Here is a 21,401-nt window from a genome sequence, read left to right on the forward strand (position 1 = left end):
TTGGTCGGTACATTTAGATAATGAATCCTTGTGGACTTAAATGATCCAACAACTATATTTTTTTCTTGCCAAATGCTTTTCAAAAAAAAAAAAAGTGTTGTAATGAAAGGAAGGGAACTGGGATGACAAGGAAGCAGGAATTTTTGTACGAGACAGAGATGAGGTTGAGCCCAGATAATCCTAAATGGCTGTTGTTAAAGGAGGTAAAAATGACACATTCTTCCTCTCCTCAGTCATGTTGCTCTCTCCTCCGTTACGACAAGAGTTGTCAGAAATAAATCCATTGTGTGTCGGTGTGTATGTGAGAGAGAGTTGGACTCTGTGTATAACAGGTGCGCATGCTTTTATTTCCCCCCAAAGAAAAAGAGCATAGTTAAAGGTTTGTGTACAGTTTTTACTAGAGTTTGTGTTTCCTTCCAGCTCTCTGATCGTTATGGATGTATCTGGCATGGCTTCTCCTCACTGTGTCTCAGCATAAACAGTGAAAAAAGTGTCGGCACAGTCCAAGTCCAAGATGTTTCTTTGTCCCTTTTTAACTCTCTGCATTCATCTTGAAGCCAAATAAAACAGATGGCCTCATCTTTTTTTGTTCACCAAAACGTCTACGTTCTCCTGGAGAATATCAGTTTGATTTATGGCGTTTTTCTGGTTTTGGCTGCAGCAGGTTTGGTCAGCTGTTGAACGTAGAGTTTTATTTTCTCTTGCTTTAGTGAAAAACAGATGTTAAAAGAAATGAAAAACAGGGTTGGAACAGGAGAAAACTGTTACAAGGTTGAATCTGTTCAGTATTTTCCTATAATTAGCTAGTGCAGTGTTTTCATAAGTTTCGTAACATTACCTGAGTAATATCGGGTGGCAATATGTGTGTGTTTATGAATGAGGGGAAAGGGAGTTTAGCCAGTCAATCAGACAACAGAGAAGTGCATGTACCATGCTTGTTTAAGCAATTCTCCTCGTTGTAATGATCCAAGCTATAATTAGTCAGATCTAGGTCCAATTGTAACAACATCACAAGGCTGTCGTCAAAGAGGAACAAAACAGCTTAAGATCTGAGGGATGAAGAAAAAGACACACACACAAACTGTGGAACTGTTGGACGTGGTGTCTGAGGGAGACACTTTTACTGTTTCATGAGGAGCCTTTTGTTTTCTCTGCATTGGAAATTAGTTTTTGCAAATTATTATTTCCATGTTTTCTGTGTCACTGTCCTATCTATATGTACTTCAACCCTCTGTCTTCCCTCTCGTCTCTGGCTCTGTTTCCCATGGTCTGTAGCCTTCCTTCCCCTCAGCTGTCTCCACCTAGGCTGTCGCTGATACAGTCACCTTGTTAACACTTTGAAGCTGTTAAGATCAGAGAGCTTGACAAGCTGCAGCGAAATGTGGCAGTCCTACTCCTGATTACACAGACTTAAATATAAGACAGTCAATTTGCTCCTGCTTTGAAACCCTCAATAAACCAAGGATTCAGTGCAGCCCACGTTCTGCTATCTCCACCGCCAATGTAAAACCCCTGCTCCAGAAATGTTTCGCTATTCTATTCTGTTCTACTCTTGAGCTTGTCATTAGAAACATTTGCAACTCATGGCTTCTTCAGATGTTTGAAATTTCCGAAAATCAGTATTCCTAACGGCCAATTATTTCAAACCGCGTCTGTCATATTTATTTAGAAGAAGTTTGTGCTTTAGTTACTTACACTTGTAATGTACGAACTGAAAAGAGCTGACTACCAAATAAGAGGGAAGCTTTCCATCACCGCACATGACTCATATGTCATCGCCCTCAGCAGGGTGGCCCACAGTGACAGTCAGACACTTTGTTATGACCCATGGGTGAACCCGACAGGGCATCAACAACCTCGCTCCCCTGAGTCCCCCTCCACTGTAAACCCCAGGGCTTTTCGAACTACTACTTACTTGTTTAACCTAAGCCAGACACTGAATCATACTAACTGCTAAGCTACTGTGACAAATACACTTTTTCTTACTAAGTTCAAAGTATAGGTATAATGTATTCTAAGTAGCCTTAGACCACTATGCTATACTGCTATATTCCCATGACATACGTATTTGAAAGGGTTATTGGCTGCTCTAATCATTCTGTCTATAATGGCCATGAGGCAAATCCACATAGTTAAGGTGAATGTGGAATGATTGCTGTAGCCAATACCCCTAACCCAGTACCTACTATAACATACACATGAGTATTGTGTGAACTATCTGTACCAACGTTATTGTTCCAACCCAAGTTATTCCATGAGTTAATATCTCAGGCTGCTTATTTTAGCATATATGTAAAATTGTACAAAATCTTTAAGATTTTTAAAACTCTGGTAACACTTTACAATAAGGGTCCCTTAATTAACATTAGTTAGTATGTTATTAAGCATTAATTAACTGTTTACAGATATATTCATAATCATTATTATGTATTACTTAGGATTATGACACACATAATTAATGTAGCCTATAGTAAGCAGTTAATTCATGTTTACTACTCAAAGTTAGTTAATAAATTATTAAGTAATAATAAAAGTTGAATAATGTAATTAGTTGTCATTATGTATGCAATACTCAGCATTAATTAACACATAAATAATGCTTAGTAATGTACTAACTAACGTTAATTAAAGGGACAACGAGGAGTTTCTATTCGGTTATAAAAAAGTCTCACGTTAATGTAGATGAATCTCCGCTACCCACACTTGTTAATGGGCCCATTTTCGATAAATATATCGTTCTGTCTCTATCGTTATTTTGTTATTATTTGTGGTGGCGGAAATGCTGGTCGAGCCGACCAGCGTTTCCTAGAATAACGCAGCTGAATCGCCGTTTATGGTCGGAACTACGACGGTAACTGAACCTCTTTGAACCTCTGACTTTAATTATTGATGAATGAAAACATGAGTCCGTCTTGCGCCGCTCAAAGAATTTCACGGTACGCGCGGAGGCTCATAAATGTAGTGTGAAAACGCTTCGCTTTTCCAAAACTCCTCGTTGTCCCTTTAAGGGGCCCTTATTGTAAAGCAGGAGTCTCAAACTCAATTTAGTTCAGGGGCGACAAACAGCACAATTGGATCTCAAGTAGGCCTAACCAGTAAAACAATAGCATGATAGCCTATAAATATATTTAAAAAAATGAATTTTTCCTCTGTTTTAGTACTACATCATTAAGATGTTTACAAAACATATTATGAACCACCTGAAATTTCTTGATAAAAATATGTGCAATTTAAAATGTTCACACTTGGCCCGCGGGCCGCATGTTTGACACCCCTGTTGTAAAGTATTACCAAAACTCCTTAAATGCCTCCATGGACTGTATGTTTACACAAGCTGCTGCAGCTCACTCTGTTTCCAAGTGGTCCAAATCAATGAGCAAAACAACAGTAATTAACTCACCACTGTTTTTATAACAGCAATACACCTGTTTCTTCTACCTCACAGCGTGTTTTACTATCCGTCTATCGCTTCATGCCTCCCCAGCAACCCTCCCACATCCCCCTGGGGAGGGCGGTGTTGGTTAATGTCAAACTTAAATTGGTCTGGAATTTGAATAAATATAATGAACAATGTCAATGCAAGAGTAGAATATATTCAACTTAGAGGACACATTGGGTTTCATTTTTGCCATACAATGCAGAGAATATGTACTGCACTGTCCTATCCTGACCGCAGACACCTTTGCTTATTTGTAAGAAAATGTGTCATTGTGCCATTGAATTATACACTATATGTGAATATACTCCAACACAATTAATGCTCCAATAGTCATACTGCATACTGAGTGAGCCATCCTGCAGCCTTGGAAGGTGGATATAAAAAGTTTTTTCTTTGCGGACAGGGATCAGTTAGTGGTCAGCTTGAATTCAGCCTGGATTCCAATGGTTGTCCATTTTTCACATTTGGATAAAGCACAATAATGGCCATGCAGAATTCAATTCAACTGCAAACTCAGTATAATCCACCTCTCTGCTGCCATTGACCCATGTGCACAGTATGTGCCAAACACTCTTCTTTCTGCTCGCTGTGTCCTCACTGATGGAAGTGACTTATGCTGTTAGAGTGGGCTCCTGTTTATCTCTGCTGTGAAAATGGGCCACTACTGGAATCTGTGGTTTGTGATTGAACTCCATCTGAAACGAAGCTGCTGTTACCCGTCAATGAGCAAACTACAGACTTTTTCAGGCTAGTGGGGTTGTGGGGCTGTTAGGTCATTGAACACTGCACGTTGATGGTTTTTCTGTTTGTCTTGTTCATCTTATATATACTCTTTATCAGATTTCAGATTTTTATTTTTTTTTAAATGGGAACAGTAATGAACACTTGTGTAAATATGTGGGATTACAGCCAAGTGGCTAATTTCCATCCCCAGTCCCATTGGCAGGTTGATGTTAAACATAAAAACAATGAAGATAAAAGCACAAGAGGCAGGACTACAACAATAGACAATGCATCATGATAACACCTTGACATCTTACACAACATATATGACATGAACAACATACGTATATTAATTGGCCGAAAAAGTATTAAGGGGACCAAGAGATTACAGAACAGTTATAAAGTGCTACAGTGCTAATTAAAGTGCTATGTGCTAAAGTGATGAGTGCAAGATTAAATTTAATCTGATTGCACAATACCCGACTTAAATTGCACCATGCCCATGGCACACGATTGCACATGCAGATGTGTGTCTAATATTGTACTAAATTTGTATACATAAATGTATTATGTACATAGAAAAGTATATATATACAGAAAAAAGAAATAAAAATACAGAGTGGTGCCCCATACAATTATACATTATACATTACAATTATATATATTTGTATACTCCCTCAGACCAAACACAGCCCAAATGTTGAACATAGTATATTTTCCCACCATCATATTACCATAGCGATGCGATGACTCAGCTGCCTGATCTGAAACGCGATGAGCTCATGAAAATGCATCAAAGATCTGACCAATGGAGCAGCTCCGAGTGCCGGTAATAGAGTTTTTGTCTTCTCCCATCATCTCTCTCATGTAAATTTGTTAAGGGCACGTTTGCACTTCTGGTTATTTTTTGCCAAGCGAGTGACGTCCTGGCTCTGACCTTTAGTTTTGCAGAGAACAACTTAGCTAAGCGTAGAGTATGTGTTTTTCAAGCTGCCAACTTGAATCACTCCAGTGAGGATAGACTGACAGACGGATGGGTATATCCAGCCTGAGGGGGGGGAAATAGCATCATCCTAGCAGAATGATGAACTCACTATCTCTGTGTGTGTGTGTGTGTGTGTGTGTGTGTGTGTGTGTGTGCGTGCATGTACTGTACAAACTGGTTTGCACACATATATACAGCAGGTAGGAGTTTGCATGGTGCCAGCATTTGTGCAGTTTAATTAACACAACGACAATGTACTGTATATTCACACACATTTCTTGTCTGCGGAATCCGATTGAGAAACACAGAGAGTGTGTGTTAAGAGAGAGTGTGTGTGTCTCGGGGAAACATATCCAGTGGATCTTGAGTATGCACACTTTTATTGGATAACTCCCACAGTTTGGACCGATGGAACTTGTTTTATTATAACTGAAATATTGATACCGCCAAAGTATCCAGCAGTATATTTTCTCTGACACCTTCCTGTATTTGTCTTCAGGATAACTCAGAATGGTGAGAAAAGGCAAAAGCATATAGATAAAAAAAAAGGGAGGGGAAAATGGATGAGGGAAGCAATATCACAGCACAGGCTTGCATTATTCCACAGTTTTACGACAAATACTTAATGAAAACCCCCGCAAGGGTGATAGGAGCCTGTATTTAATTAAGCCTTAATAAAATATTAACCAGGGAGGCCAGGGCGATTTCCCCTCTCCCCTGGTCTGCTCAGTAGATTGAACCACAGTTACACTGCATAGACAGCTCTGAATTATAATTTCAGATAGAAGGTGAGTGAGAGAGAGAGAGAGAGCAGGTCTAGTACTCACTAAAGAGCCAAAGGGGAGGTTGGGATGGGGACCAGTGCTACTCCTATTGCTGCCTCTGGAATGTCTTCTAATCACATTAGGGGCGAAATATAGCTCTGATTTATAAGGGCTCTTTTAAGTTCACTTTTCAGCACCGACACTGCTATGTCTCTACCTTTAACAATCTTTGAAATGACTTTGATCTCCTAATTTGGGCGTCACATCCTGTGAAGGACACAATGTGCAGAAAAGGTGTAAATCATCACTCGAACTGTGGTGCTTTTTTTTTTACCCAGTAATGGGGATGGCTGGTCTATAGGGAGCTCTGAGGAGGCATTAAGCCGCTATTGCTAGGTGGGAAAAAGATAAGTAATAGGTCGAAGGTACTAATTTCCTTTAGACATGGCTTAGGAAGAAGTGTCATTTTTGACAACTATTAGCTATACACATCAATATTCACAAACTGAATGGAAATGGAAAATGTGTGACTTAGCTCCACAGAAAGATCCATGTGAATGAATGGTGAATGAAGCTGGCTCCAGTGTCATCAGGTGATCTATGTCTGGGGTGCTGGTCCTGTGACATGTGGTTGAATATAACGAGAAGATCATAACCTCTGTCTTGGTGCAGTGATAGCTTTTGGCATCAGATGTGAAAGGAGTTGTGATCTTCCTCCAGCTCTCCTCTGCCTCCTGGTTTATTACCCTTTGCCAGGTGATACTGAGACCAGTCTTGGTCCGTACATTTAGTCCCAGTGTTTCTTGGCCTGCTTTCAAATGTACTCACTCTGTTGGCCCGAATGACAACCCTGAATATATACTTGTCTACTCAAAAGATACTGTCCGGAGGTCCAAAAGCCCTCATCAATAAAACTTTTTTGCTCCTGTAAAATATTGAAGCATGAGACACTTCGATGAAAGCAAAACACAAATCTCACATTTGTATTCGCGCATTGTCCTGTCAGGCTGTTGAAGCAATCAGGAAGACTTTCTCCGGCTGTCAGCATTTTTCAGTATGACTTTACGAGCACCTCGTCGTGACTTCATGTGACAGCAATAATTCTTTGCTATTTGACAGATGATTCAGTCCCAGGTCTGTTTCTGCAATAAAGACATATTAATGGACCACACAAGCCATCCGAAACTCCTAAGATTAAAGTGGTTATCATAAATACCTTTTGGACTGACTAACACCATAAATGAGCAGTAGCAGTATTTAGGCCACAAATAATGCAACATTCTCTGGAGGTACTGATGTCAAACTGGCACTTTCTGCACTAAAGAAATTCATCATTTAGAGCTTTTATTGGCTGAAAATGACTATACTAGTCTAAATAACCAAAAATATCAAGTCTTTTCAGACCTTGAATCATAATAATGCAAAGAAAACGTGTTCATATTTATTCCTAAACAACACAGCAAGAATATTTTAAAAGTTTATAAATCAGTTTCTGTGGGATAATGTCAATGTTTAATCCTAGCAGTGGTTTTAATAATCTTCCTATAAAATCAGATGTGGTTCAGGTGATGACCTCATCAGTGTCTCATTAAGTAGAATGAGATCACCCTTGAATATAATATGACCCACAGTATTTTGAGTATAATATCCAAGGAAAAATGTTGTCATGGACCAAATTTTTAAATATTTTTTCATTTTGTTTCAATTTGCAGATCCATACAGACTCGGACGACGGGGAGGGCAACATCAAGTACACTATCTCTGGAGAGGGGGCAGGCACCATCTTCATCATCGATGAGCTAACAGGAGACATTCATGCTACAGAGAGACTAGACCGTGAAGAGAAGGCTTTTTACACGCTCAGGGCTCAGGCTCGGGACCGGCTCTCCAACGACCCTCTGGAACCAGAGTCGGAGTTTGTCATCAAGGTCCAGGACATAAACGACAGCGAGCCCAAGTTCTTGGAGGGTCCCTATATTGGCAGCGTGGCAGAGCTGTCACCCATAGGTAAGGCACGGAACATTTAGTACAATCAGACGGTGTTACATCCTGATATGCTGTTTGAGGCTTTGAGCTAAAGATGGCCCAAAGGTGCACATACTCTACAGAATTACCAGTTATATTACAGCTATTTCCTTGATGCATAGGTATGGGTTATAGGGGGATGCTTTGTCCTGCGCTCAAGGGGAAAGTAGAAAGTGCCAAAAAGTGCAATATGCTAAAGTTCTGCCCCATGGAAATAGAGTAGACAGCAGATGCTGGATGAAAATAGATGTGGAATCGGTGAATTCACTGTGGATGAGAAAGAACGGTGAAATGGACATTTGAGGAGCATCCCCATGTGGACTGTGTCAGAGCTATGACCCGTAGGTAGCAATGAGATGGAAAATGAAGGAGACGGCGCAGGCATATAAAGAAAGGAGAGGTAGACGAATTGCATTTCTCCCAGATGAGCTTTGTGGCTGTTCTGACACACTGTTATGAGGCAAATGATAAAGGGGGGAATAAGGAGGAAAGGGGAGCAGAGGAGAGGCACTTCACAGGAGTAGATAATCGCCAGAGTACACCACATTCTCATCCAGGCTTTTGACATTAAAACCACAATGCTTTTAATCTTGACAAACATGTTTTCATTTTGAGCGAGAGTATTACCAGTGTCCCGTGGCTGCTCAAACCTCTCCACAAAATGGAAAAGACAGGTGAATGAGGGTGTCAGGGGCTTCATTTGCATGGTATTAATGTCAAAGACGAAGACGATGTTTAATAAACAAAATTCAGTTTAGCTGTCAAACGATATCACAATGCCACGTCTGCCCAGACTGGAGTGTGTGTGTGGGTGTGTGTGTGTGTGTGCATCATATGCATATGTAGTAGAGGTGGGGGTGCTTTGTGTTTGACTGACTCCAGGAGTGGTGAAAAATGGAATAGCTCTTCCGCGTTCAAGCCTGATTAGAATTAATTCCTGCTTCCTCAGCCTGATCCAAACCATGGGCATCTCTGCCTACAGTGCACTCATAAAAAAACAAAACAAATGGAGTAGTGTGTGCGTGTGTGTGTGAAAGAGAGAAAGTGTGTGGAACATAGCAATTGAAATGCAACAGAAAGGTAAAAAAAAAACAGCAGATTAAGATCAAGATGATAGAAAAAAGGCAGACATTTCGAAAAAGACGCAAAACCTCAGGCAGCAACGGAACTATTATCTCCTCAAGATTGGAGTCATAGAGCTCACACTTAGTTAATGTCAGTTAATGCAATCTAAATGATCAAGACCTTTGTGCATTGGCTGCCCTCACCCCTTGTTCGACCCTGTCGCACCCCAGTCAAATTAGACACTAAATGAGCGTGCAGTTCATGTTTTAAACATTGTTGTGGAACACCGGCCCTAATGAGGGAACAGCTACTGCTTAGTCAGGCATTCTCCTGCTGCCCTCTCCCCGTGTCGTTTCCTTCCGCTCTTCTCCTGTTGCACATCAGCTAAGGCAAGCATTATCTTCTTGGCAGTGGCAGTGATAAGGTCATGAGCGCAATGACAATCACTGAAGGGAGTGAAAAGAAAGACAATAAAAAAAAAACAGGTGTTGGGCAGTCTTGCTTGACAGCTACATGTCTCTCACTTCCATATAGGTGGAGAATATCACTTGTACTCCAGTTGAATTTGGTAGAGGCTGGTTTTTTACCTATTCTTTTAGTCAGCAGATCCCAAACCAAAAATAATTGCCACTGCCGGCGCCTAACAAATACAAACAGGGTAACCAAAGCCTGATAGCTCATTCCTTTTTGCGGTGGGCTGCTGTTGTTGCCGGCAAACTATTATGAACACATCAGTAGGCTACACCATTACACCGGATGATATGTTTCTTAATTACTGTTATTATACACATGTGCACTGTTGTTAATTTTGGGTCAGTCCCACACACACTGTTCTGCTGCTATAAACACTCATTGCAAAACCTGTGTATTAGCTATTATGCTTGAGTAACGTCTGTTAAAAAATGCACTGTCCAGCTGTTTGAGGAACTTTGAAAATCTCCCATAATTATCATTATCTGTTTTGACTGACTTAACCTCCTGAATAGGAAGAGAGGTAGGTAAGTCAGAAGATTTGAGACACTGTTATGGTCAGTCTTTTTATTGGGTTTGTTAAGAAAACTATAGAACCACCATCTTGATCTTTTTCAGATTCAGATTCAGATATTTTTATTCATGTACTTAGAAAGAAAATGTCTTACAGATGAGCAGATGCAACATATGTACATGAAAGGGAACCCCAAAGAAGCAGAAACTGCTTATAAATTCTTTGTTTGATATTTAGTTTGTCATACACAATTTGTTCAGATTTGAGTAGCTCCTTTGTTTCTTCTGTGCATTGTACTGTATATTCATTAACAAAACAAAAATGTTGTTGATTATGTGGGCACGTCGTAAGTAATTTAGACTTAATTTTCCACTTTGCCTTTTTGGATGCATTATACACCTAAACCCTGATTTGAATCAGTATTTTATTTAATTTGGACACAGTTCCTTTGATCTAGCCTGATGGAAGCAGGTTGTGAGCATTAGCCACATGAGTGATATGCTCACTGTGGTGTTTTATGACCAACTCCACAGCGAACTGCCATGGAAAATGTGAGGCCATAATAGTAAGAACATAATCAGTAGTCCACTGCCTGAGGCGTACTCATTTTTACTTATCCCTTCTGTCATGTCTCCCAGTGCACGTCTTTGTCTTCGCTTTACAGCCTCCACCCCTGCATCCCTCCCCGCCTCCCTTTTTTGTTTTTGTTTGAAGAGGCTTCCTATTTGTCTGTTTAACATCTCGTGCCAAAAATAACGTTTGTGTATACAGTCTAAAAAGGAGAAGAGAGGGCAAATGAAACACGAGTGGCAAAGATGATGATGAAGAGTGAGGGCCCGAGCTCTGTGTTGTCCTGTGGAAAATGTGAGGCTAATGAAATTGCAGCCTTAAATCAAATTTGTAGTGCACGGGTGATTGAATGTTACTTTGAGAACCATGCATGTCTGAGACTGAAGAGGGAACATGCATGGAGTTGCCCGGCAGAACACTGGCTGTGTCCTCTGGCTAATGATGACATGACTGTGAAAGATGGATTTACTACAGTGTCGGTGTAGAGGTAGAGGACGACCTGAACTGAATGTAACCTTTGAGAAACATGCAGGCAGCTGACTAGATGCTGCTGCTTTGTGCTTCCTTCAATTATTTACAGATCAAAATGTATTTAATGTATTCCAAAGTTTGTAATATGCATTTAGTTTATCCATAAACTTTGGCTGAGAGGTGAAGAAGTTTGATAATAAATGCCAGTTTGGTGGGTCACTCAGTAGCTGCGTTTTCATTACAGATTTTCGCAAAATAAACGCAATATTTCTGAAACTTCGAAAAAGTGCTTTTGCCATTTGCGGATGTTTCCATTGAAAGGTGTTTTGCGAATGAGCCGTAATCTAGTCTCGCGATATCCCATAATTCTCGCCCTGCGAGACTTCACTTTGAGGAAGATGGATGTAAGCGTTTCCGTGGTGACGGCACAGCGATCTCAGCCGCCGCTACAGCTGCTGCTGTTATTGATTTTAACAAAGACGAAAACAACGCTTGATTGCTGAAAGGCAAAGCCTGTGTGGCGCTGGCAGAGGCCACAAATAAGAGAAAAGTATTTCCATTACACACAATATACATTTATATCGATACGTCTGAAAAACCACCTCATGAGAGCGTAAAAACCTTTTAGCGATATTTGAGAGTTTTTTCCATTACCAGTTTTTAATTTCGATATTTAGGTTTTGCGCATTTCTAGGGGTAATGGAAACGCACCTACTGTCACCAGCTGTTGGATCTATTCAAGCTAAGCAAAAAAAAAAGAAAAAAGAAGAAGAAAAAAACAACTCAGTCCTATGTTTTGAAGAGTGACACAACAGTCAGGTCAGTTATTTGATCTACTTGATATGTGTGAACTGTTTGGTGTGTAAAAACTTCAGCACATTGTACAGGGTTAGGAGTGCACCCAACAGCAGACCAATGGGTCACTGTTTAGTAATGTTTGCCAGTGCCACACGGCAATAAAGCTCAGGGTTCAAACTTGTACATAGGACTTAGTTTGTATGTCTTTCAGGTGTCATTGTGGGTTGTACTGGCCACCTGTCTCGCTGTTTCCTCATCTCACTCCCAGTGCATGCATATTGAGAAGGGTGAGGGAATTGATTCATATGGTTGTTGTCTGGTCACAAAGAAACACATTTATAACAAATGCATAAATTTCACTCACACAATGCTGCACTGGAGCAATGAATCCTTCATCTGCCTTTTGTTCCTCCCTCTGGTGGTATTAAGCGCTTTCACCAGAGAACAGTGAATTCATCATTTCCTTGTCTTTTTTTCCCCTAAGCACAAGGATCAGTAATCTTGAACAGTAATCTTTCCAAACTGAACTCTGTAGTGCATGGTTGCTGCTTTACACCCGCCCTTCTCCAAATACTGAATATTGAACCTCATTGTGAAGACGTGCTGCAGTGTGTCACTCTGTGAACTTGAGAGCATAGGCCTGCACCAAAGCCAATGTCAGACAAACAATGCCAAACTAAAGGAAGAAGATTTAAACTCTGACCCCAAAATGAATGAGTTTACGCCCCCTCCCACCATTGAGTTGGTGAAAATTGGTTCAGCACTTTTTGTTTAATCCTGTTAACAAATAAACAGACATGGGTTATAGCATAACCTCAATGGTAGAGGTAAAGCTTTGCATTAATATGGTAATGCAAGTCCATAGGGTTTTGACCCACAACACCATGATAAGCTGTGGTGTCGCCATGTTTTTACGTTCAGTGGCAGCGTGACGGTAGGAAACCACAGAAACTCAGCGGAGACACCGGAGCTGTCGGCTCAGGTCGAGGTGGCGTCTGTGAAAAGTCACCGCGGTAACGCAGTGAGGAGGAATGGAGCGTTACACTGATGCTGCATTCACCTGCAGTTGGGCAGACGGCCGTCGGTAACAAACCAGATGTCAATTTAGTCACAGAAGTCGAGAGAAAGCCGGTAAAACGTGGGTCAGGTAAACAATACCACATCACCATGACAACATATTGTCACGTGTATTGTTTTGCCTCGTGCTGACTTGTTTACATAGAGGCTTGATTATGCCGTTACGTGCAGCGGCTGTCATCCGTCTGCCCAATTTCACGTGAATGCAGCATGAAAAATACGATTGAGTTGCTTGCGATATACAATCGCAACGCTAGATAAGAGTAATTCCTACACAACATACCTTTAAGCATTTTGTTCAATGAATTATCATTATTTCCTCCACCGTTCGTGTCCCCCCCTGTCCTTACCGTATGTTGCAATCTTTGAGCCAGGTTGAGAGAAAACTCAATTGTCTATCTGATATAAAACATAATGCAGCCGTATCTGCCTTGATTCAACTCTCTTCATTTATTACTTGTCTCAGTAAATTTTTCAGGAATAAAGGAGATAAAGATGCATTTTGCTCTTAAACCTGCATGCAGATCTATTTGATTAATGGGTTCTCACTAACAGGTTCTTTTTCCCTGACGGACCCATCATTAATGTAAATCACCAGTGATATTAAAAGCTAATGTTGCCTCATGTCCATTGCAAAGTGAAGTTAGAGGTACAGTACAGGTCGATCGCCCTTTCCATTATACAAACCCTCTAATTGGCAAAAATCCATGTGTCATCCTAAAAGTTACATTAACATTCACTGAGACCACTTAAAGTTACATAATGTGTCCACATGTAAAGAATTATATAATCTTAAATGCTGGAAGTTTTTGGGGCAGCCTAAAGCATTTAAGAATATATGGACTACTACAATGATTATACATCCCGTTCTTAAAAAAATAGTTTGACAATTTGGGAGAATGTGGATGTTTATGTTGATTCAAAATTAATTGTTCTATAAACTATTCCTTCAAGAACAGAGCCAGAGTAGGAGGTGTAAATAAATGAAATGTACTGTAATGCAGCCAGGATGAGCATATTATCTATTATTCCATGTTTTTGAACTGCTGCACAATTTGGTTCCAAATACAATTGTCATTGGATGTACAGTATGTCTCGACTGCAGGCCTATAAATGTGAATGGTACTGACTGACTGAGTGATAAAGTTTCATTTACAGTCAGTAGGGCGAGTGCTCGCTTCTCTGTTGGTTGTTGATTTCTCAAAGTGATTAGAGAATGATGATTTTTTTCCAGACAACATTGCAGGTATAAAATCAGGGTTTTAGCAGTGCAGCAGCAGCAGCAGCACGGACATGGCTTAAGAGTAACAGCTGGTTAAGGTCTTAATGAACCAAAGTCATTATTTCATACTTGTTCCGATGTCTGACAACTGAAAAAGACAAATCTCTAAACAAGGACAGGTTCATTGGGAATTTGGCTGTTAAAATGTTGTATATGTGGGCACAGAGAGAGTACAGGAGAGAAGAAGAAGAGAAGATAAACAGCTGAAAACAGATGATGTGGTCCAGCCATATATTTGCCTCTGACCTATAGTCTTGTTTTCACTCTCGGCATAATGAAAAATATATCTGGTATCTGGACTTAACTACTGTACAGTATATAGACTGACCTGTTTTGACTAAATGACACATTGCTGAAGTAGTAAAACATGTAGTATACCCACATTTTGTTTTCTTGGTTTTTAAAAGTAGTGCTTGACTTCAATACTATAAAGTATTATACAGTTATGATGGGGGCTGGGGACAAATAGGTAGAATATGATTATAATGGAGATTTTAAAAAAAAAAGCCCAATGCAGCTCATTTAAAAATGAAAAGAAGCAAATAAGAACTAATCATGTTCTGACCTTAATTCAAAATTTAAAATTGTGATATATGACGTAAACTAGACATTTCAGTGTCTGTAAACTGAGCTGAACTACAGTACTGCAGCATGCACAATGCTGGACTGGTAAAATAAATGGATGACTTTTGGGGGAGTTTGATTCACTGACAGTGTTCAAGTTCAGTGCATTTGAAGTTTGCCACAGTCTTCAAGAAATGCTTGTAAGGGAATCATCAGAACTTGCTGGTGATAGACTAATTGTTATAGGCAGTTGGCTTCTTCTCTAGTAAGATGCAGCAGCTACTGTATATAGAGCTGGTGTCCTCTTCAGTGTATTTTGTTCAATATGAGTTGGTGTAAAACCTTTGAAAATCAAATTTTTTTTCCTGAGGAAACTGTGTTTTTCTCTGCTGACAACTGAGTTTTCATCTTTTAAAAAAAATTAAATTGCATTGCATTGCCATGTATTTCTCAGATTTATTTTTGTTGTAAATCTTCAGATCTGATCCATTGGGTCTGTTAGGAATCATGCTATCTCATATCGTTTAGTTGAAGTTTGTTTTGTTTTGTTTCTTAGTTATTTCTTTCTTGGTTTCCTCTGTTGCATTACCTCCACTGGTGTTTTCTAATGACTTAATTTAGTATTCTAAATGAGCTTTTTATTATTTTTTATTTATCAAATATGGGATTATTTTTTCCACATACAGTAGTACTGCTTTCCCCAAAGTAATAGTGGGCTTGAATTCTGGCCTGCAGCAAAACACTCACGGATCCTCCCTTTAAAACAATGCTCACTAGTTTTCACAACCCACTTCATTGACATGACAAAATATTTTCATGTTATGTATTGTGACAGTAATTAACTTACAGATGAATGGATAAATGTGAAGGTTGGATACATGTGAAGGTTCAGTGACTATATTTATTTATGGAGACGTGATAAACAGTATGTTAAATAACTGCGACTGTGGATTTAAACAGAGAAACAGAGTGGAGAACTATTTCTTTCCCTCAGGCAGTGCGTCTCATGGCACTTCTTCTAATGTTGAATTTGGACCCTAGATTTACTTTTCTACATTAATAACAGCTTTTCAACTGCACTTTAATACCAGGTGGCTTACATAGGATGACATATAGGACCAATGTGTGTGTGTGTGTGTGTGTGTGTGTGTGTGTGTGTGTGTGTGTGTGTGTGTGTGTGTGTGTATATATATATATATATATATATATATTTTTTTTTTAGGAAAGCCACAAGATTAATATTTGAACTGGATTTCATCTCTGTTCCCTTTGGTTTTTCCTCAACCAGTCAGTGTTTAAATATTCATGTAGCTTTGAGCTATGGCTTCAAAAGTTTTAAAAACCCAGTGGCTAAAGTAATGTCAAACTAGTCTGCTGTTTTCAACAATAGTATACATTCATATAGGTTGGCGTCTCTAACAATTTAACATTGGATAGATTGAGCATTAAGAGACTGGATGTGTAGTGCACATAACTGCTCAGACATTGTTGGCAGTGGCACAGTGGCATTGCAAGCTAATGCTTACTGTATGCTCCACACGCCCAGGTAATATTGAAGTAATAAAGACATACCTTTTCCAATTTGAAATCAGTATTACACCGTGTTACAACATGCATACTAAGACATCCGTCACTCTCTTTTGTTTTTTGTGGGGGGTGGGTTCTATTCCAGTCTTTATGTGAGTTGACTGACAAAATAACCCTGTTTGTTGGGTTTGAAACCATTTAGTCACTGACGCAGACATCCTTCCCTATCAAAGGTCGGGTGACAGTGAGCGAATCGGGTGGAAATGTGACTAGGAGGGGCAGCTCTTGATGGCAGAATCACAACAGGGTGAAAAGTTTCCATGGAGCTAATCCTGTGATTGATGTGGTTCCATTAGAGAGGACCTCAGGACCTCTGAGTGGCAGAGATGTGGCACAACACGACGTCTGTGCTGTAGCCTCTAAACCTCAGGTAACACTAACTGACAAACCACAGTGGCAGGCAAATAACAGTCTGATAATGGACATTAAGCTGACCGCTGTCCTCAGCTCTTATCCTCTAATGACACAAGCTGATGTAGTGTAGAATTACCAAACACAAAGAACAACAGGAAATGGTTGCCTGAAACCGACATTTATCCCATTCTCTATCATAGGCACGATCTAATTTATAAAGCCGGGTTGTAGAAACTGACAAACAACAGAGTCCAACCACAGATATATGACTTAAGACAATGTCTCGTACTTTTATTTACTAAACCAACGTCAGTGTCTGAGGCTTTCTCACATTTATGCCTATCTATACCTTAAGGCTTGGTATCTCTGTAAAATGCCATAATCCCTGTAGATTTTTAAAAGTCATTGCATTTCTGTTGTTGAGTTTGTTTGAATGGAAACTGTATGGATTTTAGATCAAGTACAACTGAGCTTCAGGATGTCATGCAGGATGTGACTGCTGCACAAATAAACATACAGTAACATCAGTGTGGTCAGATTTGCTTCTTGAAAAAATAAAATATATATATATCAAGTGAAGAAGTGCCTGATAAATTACCTGGAGAGGGTATAGAGAGTGTCAACACTGAAAGCCCAGAGAGCAACGCAGGAGAAACATTGTGGAATGTACTTTCCACAAAGTATCTTCTTGAAGGTCACTGCCCTAACAATTGGTGTTTACGCAAGTATAACATTGCAAACAAAATGCACAAACTACATGGCATTTGAAGGGTCAAGGGTGTCCATGGTAACTGTAGCACTAGGCAAAATAAAGCAAAAAGCCTTGCTCAACAATGGTATCAATATATATACATATATATGTATTTATAAAAAAATAATTATCTTTGGATAGTCCTGGCAACTGAACTGCACGCACAGTGGAAATCATAGCTCAAAACAAAGAGCTTGAGGGTCCAGGTTATAATGTAACAAATTACAGTAAAACATGTACATAAGTAGGACTGTGCATTAGAACTACCAACACATCACATTTCACCTCCTCTCTCTCTCTCTCTCTCTCTCTCTCTCCATCTCTCTCTCTCACACTCACTCAGTCACATACTCGCGCACACATGCACACGCACACACACAGCACAAGAGATAAATCCCCCCCCCCCATTTCTTTTTGTATGTAATGTGAGAACTCCACAAGGGGATTAAAGTAATAATCACCCGTCTTGTTACTTTTGTCCAGAGAGGTTGCCCAGGAGGCTGCAAATTGCTGCAGTCACCATTAGGACAGCCAGGGCCTGTCATGCTAACCATAGATGAGACATTTGGAGCAGCCGGATCACAGGAGAGAGCAATGCAACACGGCAGGTTCAACCTACAATCAATATTCTCTGCCAAGCACCTTTATGTATATGACCACTAACATCCTCCATTATGCGCTCGACCACAGTGCTTGACATAATTGATTTTGGCTGATCTGTGTGTGCATGTGTGTGAGTGTGGTCATGTGTATGAATCAGGATATTTGTGGTGGGTTGAGGTAAGAGCGAGGGAGAGAGAATGTGTGATTCAGTGTGTGGCCACAGCAGCACAGTCTAGTCACAACTGTAGTGTTGAGTTAGGTGAGTGTCAGAGTCAGGCAGAGAAGTGTGGACATTGTCTTAGTGTCTTGTATAATATACACTATATATATTTTTTAAAGGTATAATATGTAGGAATTCCCCCCATCTAGCGGTGCGGTTGCATATTGGAACGTATTCTTGATGTTGCATTCACGTGAAAATGGGCAGACGTCAGACAGACAACAGACGCTGCGTGTAACAGGATAAACGAAGTTGTCCGCACGAGGCAAAACAATACAGGCGTGACAATATGTTGTCATGGTGATGTCGTATTGTTTACCTGACCCACGTTTTACCGTCTTTCTCTCGTCGAGTAAAATGACATCCGGTTGGTTTGCCGACGGCCGTCTGCCTGACTGCACCTGAATGCAACACCAGTGCCTCCGTCCTTCCTCACACTACACAGTGGTGACAGTTTTAACAGGCGCTACCTGGAAAACTTTCTCCCCGAGCCGACAGCTCCGCTGAGTTTCTATGGTTACCTACGGTCACGATGCCACTCAACGTAAAAAATGGCGATGCAACATGGCCGCATCGGTTCGGTGCGTCGCCCACTTATGTATATTTGTAACGACTTGTAACAGTGAAATACGTATTTATGAAAGCAATATTTGATTTTTGCTAATAAAAAGCCAAAATAGTTACATACTGGGGCTTTAAGTATATTTTTGGGGGCTTTTTTGTTTTTAATGCACAGGAGACTTGAGAGAGAGACAGGAAATGGGAGGCGGGGGGTGGGGGCAATAAATGCACTGTGGTTGATGGTAATCAAATCCAATAATGATCAATAAATGTAATTGGACAAACCTGAAGAATTTTTTTTTTAACAGTATTGAAAAGTTACTGCACAGAAAATGTTTTTTTTTCCTGGGCTGAGATGTGACCGACAACTTGCCACACTGGCTGACGATACTGTCTACAAACCAATAATGATATGATCTATTAAAAACAGGAGTTCAAAGGCTAACAAAGAGTAGATTTACAATCTCTGCCAGGAGGGATGAAAAATCTCCCTAAAGTCCTTGTAGAGATCACGAAAAGGATCAATGTAAGCAGACCATTGGCTTTTATGACATGGCAGATTTTTCTTCCCTTTATACTTCATTCTTTTTCACCCCCTCTCTCTCCCTCTCTCTCTCTAGCCCTTCCTCTCTCTCTCCTGGGGCATTTATGTGGATGAGAGAGAAATGAATCACAGTAGAAGTAGTGAAGAAATAACTTTTCATGTGAAAACACCTCAGCTTTTATGGCTTTACTAAATGATCCATAATGCGGGCGGGGAGCACTCAGTCCTGCAGATTAAGGCGGGTCGGAGTGGGAAAGGGGCTCAGTGCTGCAGCCGTTAGACCCCTCCACTGAAGCTCGCACCAGTACGGCACCAGCTGAGATAGGCACAAATCTCTTTTACGAGGCTGCCTCTTAAATAGCTGTCAGTCTAGTGTCTCACACGTGGCACTCTCCTCCAGCTCCCCTCGCAGTAATTGAACCATCTCTCCCAGAGTGCTGAAATGGTGTGGGAAGCCATTCCGACAGCCTGTGTTGATACCATTAAACCAAACTCATGCATAAATCTAACTATATAGCCATCGTCACACACCCTCCACTGAATCCTCCTCCCCCAAAAACATCCTAACTCTTTACTCCATTTCACCAGAGATGGCCCCAGGGCTGGTTTTCATCGAAATATTATTTACATTATCCTTCAAGGGATATTGTGCATCACTTAAATACCATTTTCACCACAGACTGCTTGAGTATATTATTATTTTGGGACAACTGTTGCTTCCTACACATTCTCCTCACCATGACAACTGTGAGAACCACATGTTCCAGTGAGAAACAATGTAATAATTAGAAAAGAATCATTTACTAATGTGGCCATTCAACACTAATAATAATATTCATATTTTATGCATGATAACGTTTTTATAACTGGCAATTTATTTACTAAATTAGCCCTTAATCTCATGTACGCGGCAAGGTTTCCAGTAACCTTATAGGGGAGTTATCATATTATAATAATAGAATTATAACTATTAAATAAAGATGCAAAGTAATGTGTAATAAACAGCTGCCATTCAATTGCAGTAATGTCCCAGGCAGTTTGCTCTGCCAGAGGATTTACAGGGAATCACAATACCGTATCCTCATTACAGTTGCACAGCAGTGAGACGGTGTAACCCTGTCTAGTCCGTAGTGATGGAGGTGGCTGCGAGGAACACTGCTAAACAGAGTTGCGTTAATGAATGCTCTTGTGAATGCTAGGAAAGGGGCTAAATTACAGTTTGCTGTCACATCATCTAATTATTACACTAAAGGGCAGTTAAGTTACATTTGAAAGTCAGAATATAATTTACTCTTTTTAATATTGTTTTAATGCTGGGAATAGCTGCAGGCTGCTGCATTAATTGCACCCTAAGCAGTGTGAAGGGATGAGTAAGCGAGATGACTAAATATGTATTTGTTAAACAACTGTCAAAACTCAGACTAGTGGCAAAATTAAGGTCACGCACATTAATGAACTGCAGTAACACCACGTGGAAAGACATTGTTTTGGTTTAATTCGGTCTACAGATGCAGCTGCAGTTTAACCTGGCCCTGGTTCTGAGTGGGCATGGTCAGAAATGTGTCAGCGCTGTTATAGTATTTATAGTGTAAGAACGCCACAGTGGGTGCGATACTAAATACACACTTTTCTATACTAAATGCAGAGCAAGATTGAAGCATCAGCCACTGGGTGTCAGCAAAATAATTTCTTTCTAAGTGTCAATCTCCTGCTTAGTTAAAGTGAGGCAATAACATGAGGTATAATTAACTCTGTCATTCACTTTCACTCGTCTCATTATTGCACTGATACAGTATGTGGAGAATATGATGCTGAAAGGTTTGTTGTATTACCAAACCAAACAAATTCAGCCTAAACAAATGTGTCCATGAGGGCGAATAAAGAGAGGCAACCATGTATATTGTGGTCATTAAAATTATTAGTGCAACAGTAGATGCTGCCTCTTCTGAGAGCAATTTGTGCTTCAGCTTTTTAGTTGGTGAGAGAAAAACAACTCTTTAGATAATGAACATCTGAAGCTTCTCTCCCCATTA

The 21,401-nt window shown here is 40.2% G+C and overlaps 1 protein-coding gene across 1 annotated transcript in view; it reads left to right on the top strand.

The window, feature by feature from the left end:
• Nucleotides 1–21,401, top strand: part of cdh22 (cadherin 22) — a 174,245-nt gene that overhangs the window by 96,923 nt on the left and 55,921 nt on the right. The window contains exon 4 of the mRNA XM_085777693.1: nucleotides 7,624–7,918. Within this exon, the coding sequence (XP_085633819.1) occupies nucleotides 7,624–7,918 (295 nt within the window). The remainder of the gene's footprint in view (nucleotides 1–7,623; nucleotides 7,919–21,401) is intronic.

This window comes from Trachurus japonicus, chromosome 5 (genome assembly GCF_045865225.1).
Source record: "Trachurus japonicus isolate A0001 chromosome 5, Traja_1.0".
Taxonomy (NCBI): Eukaryota; Metazoa; Chordata; class Actinopteri; order Carangiformes; family Carangidae; genus Trachurus; species Trachurus japonicus.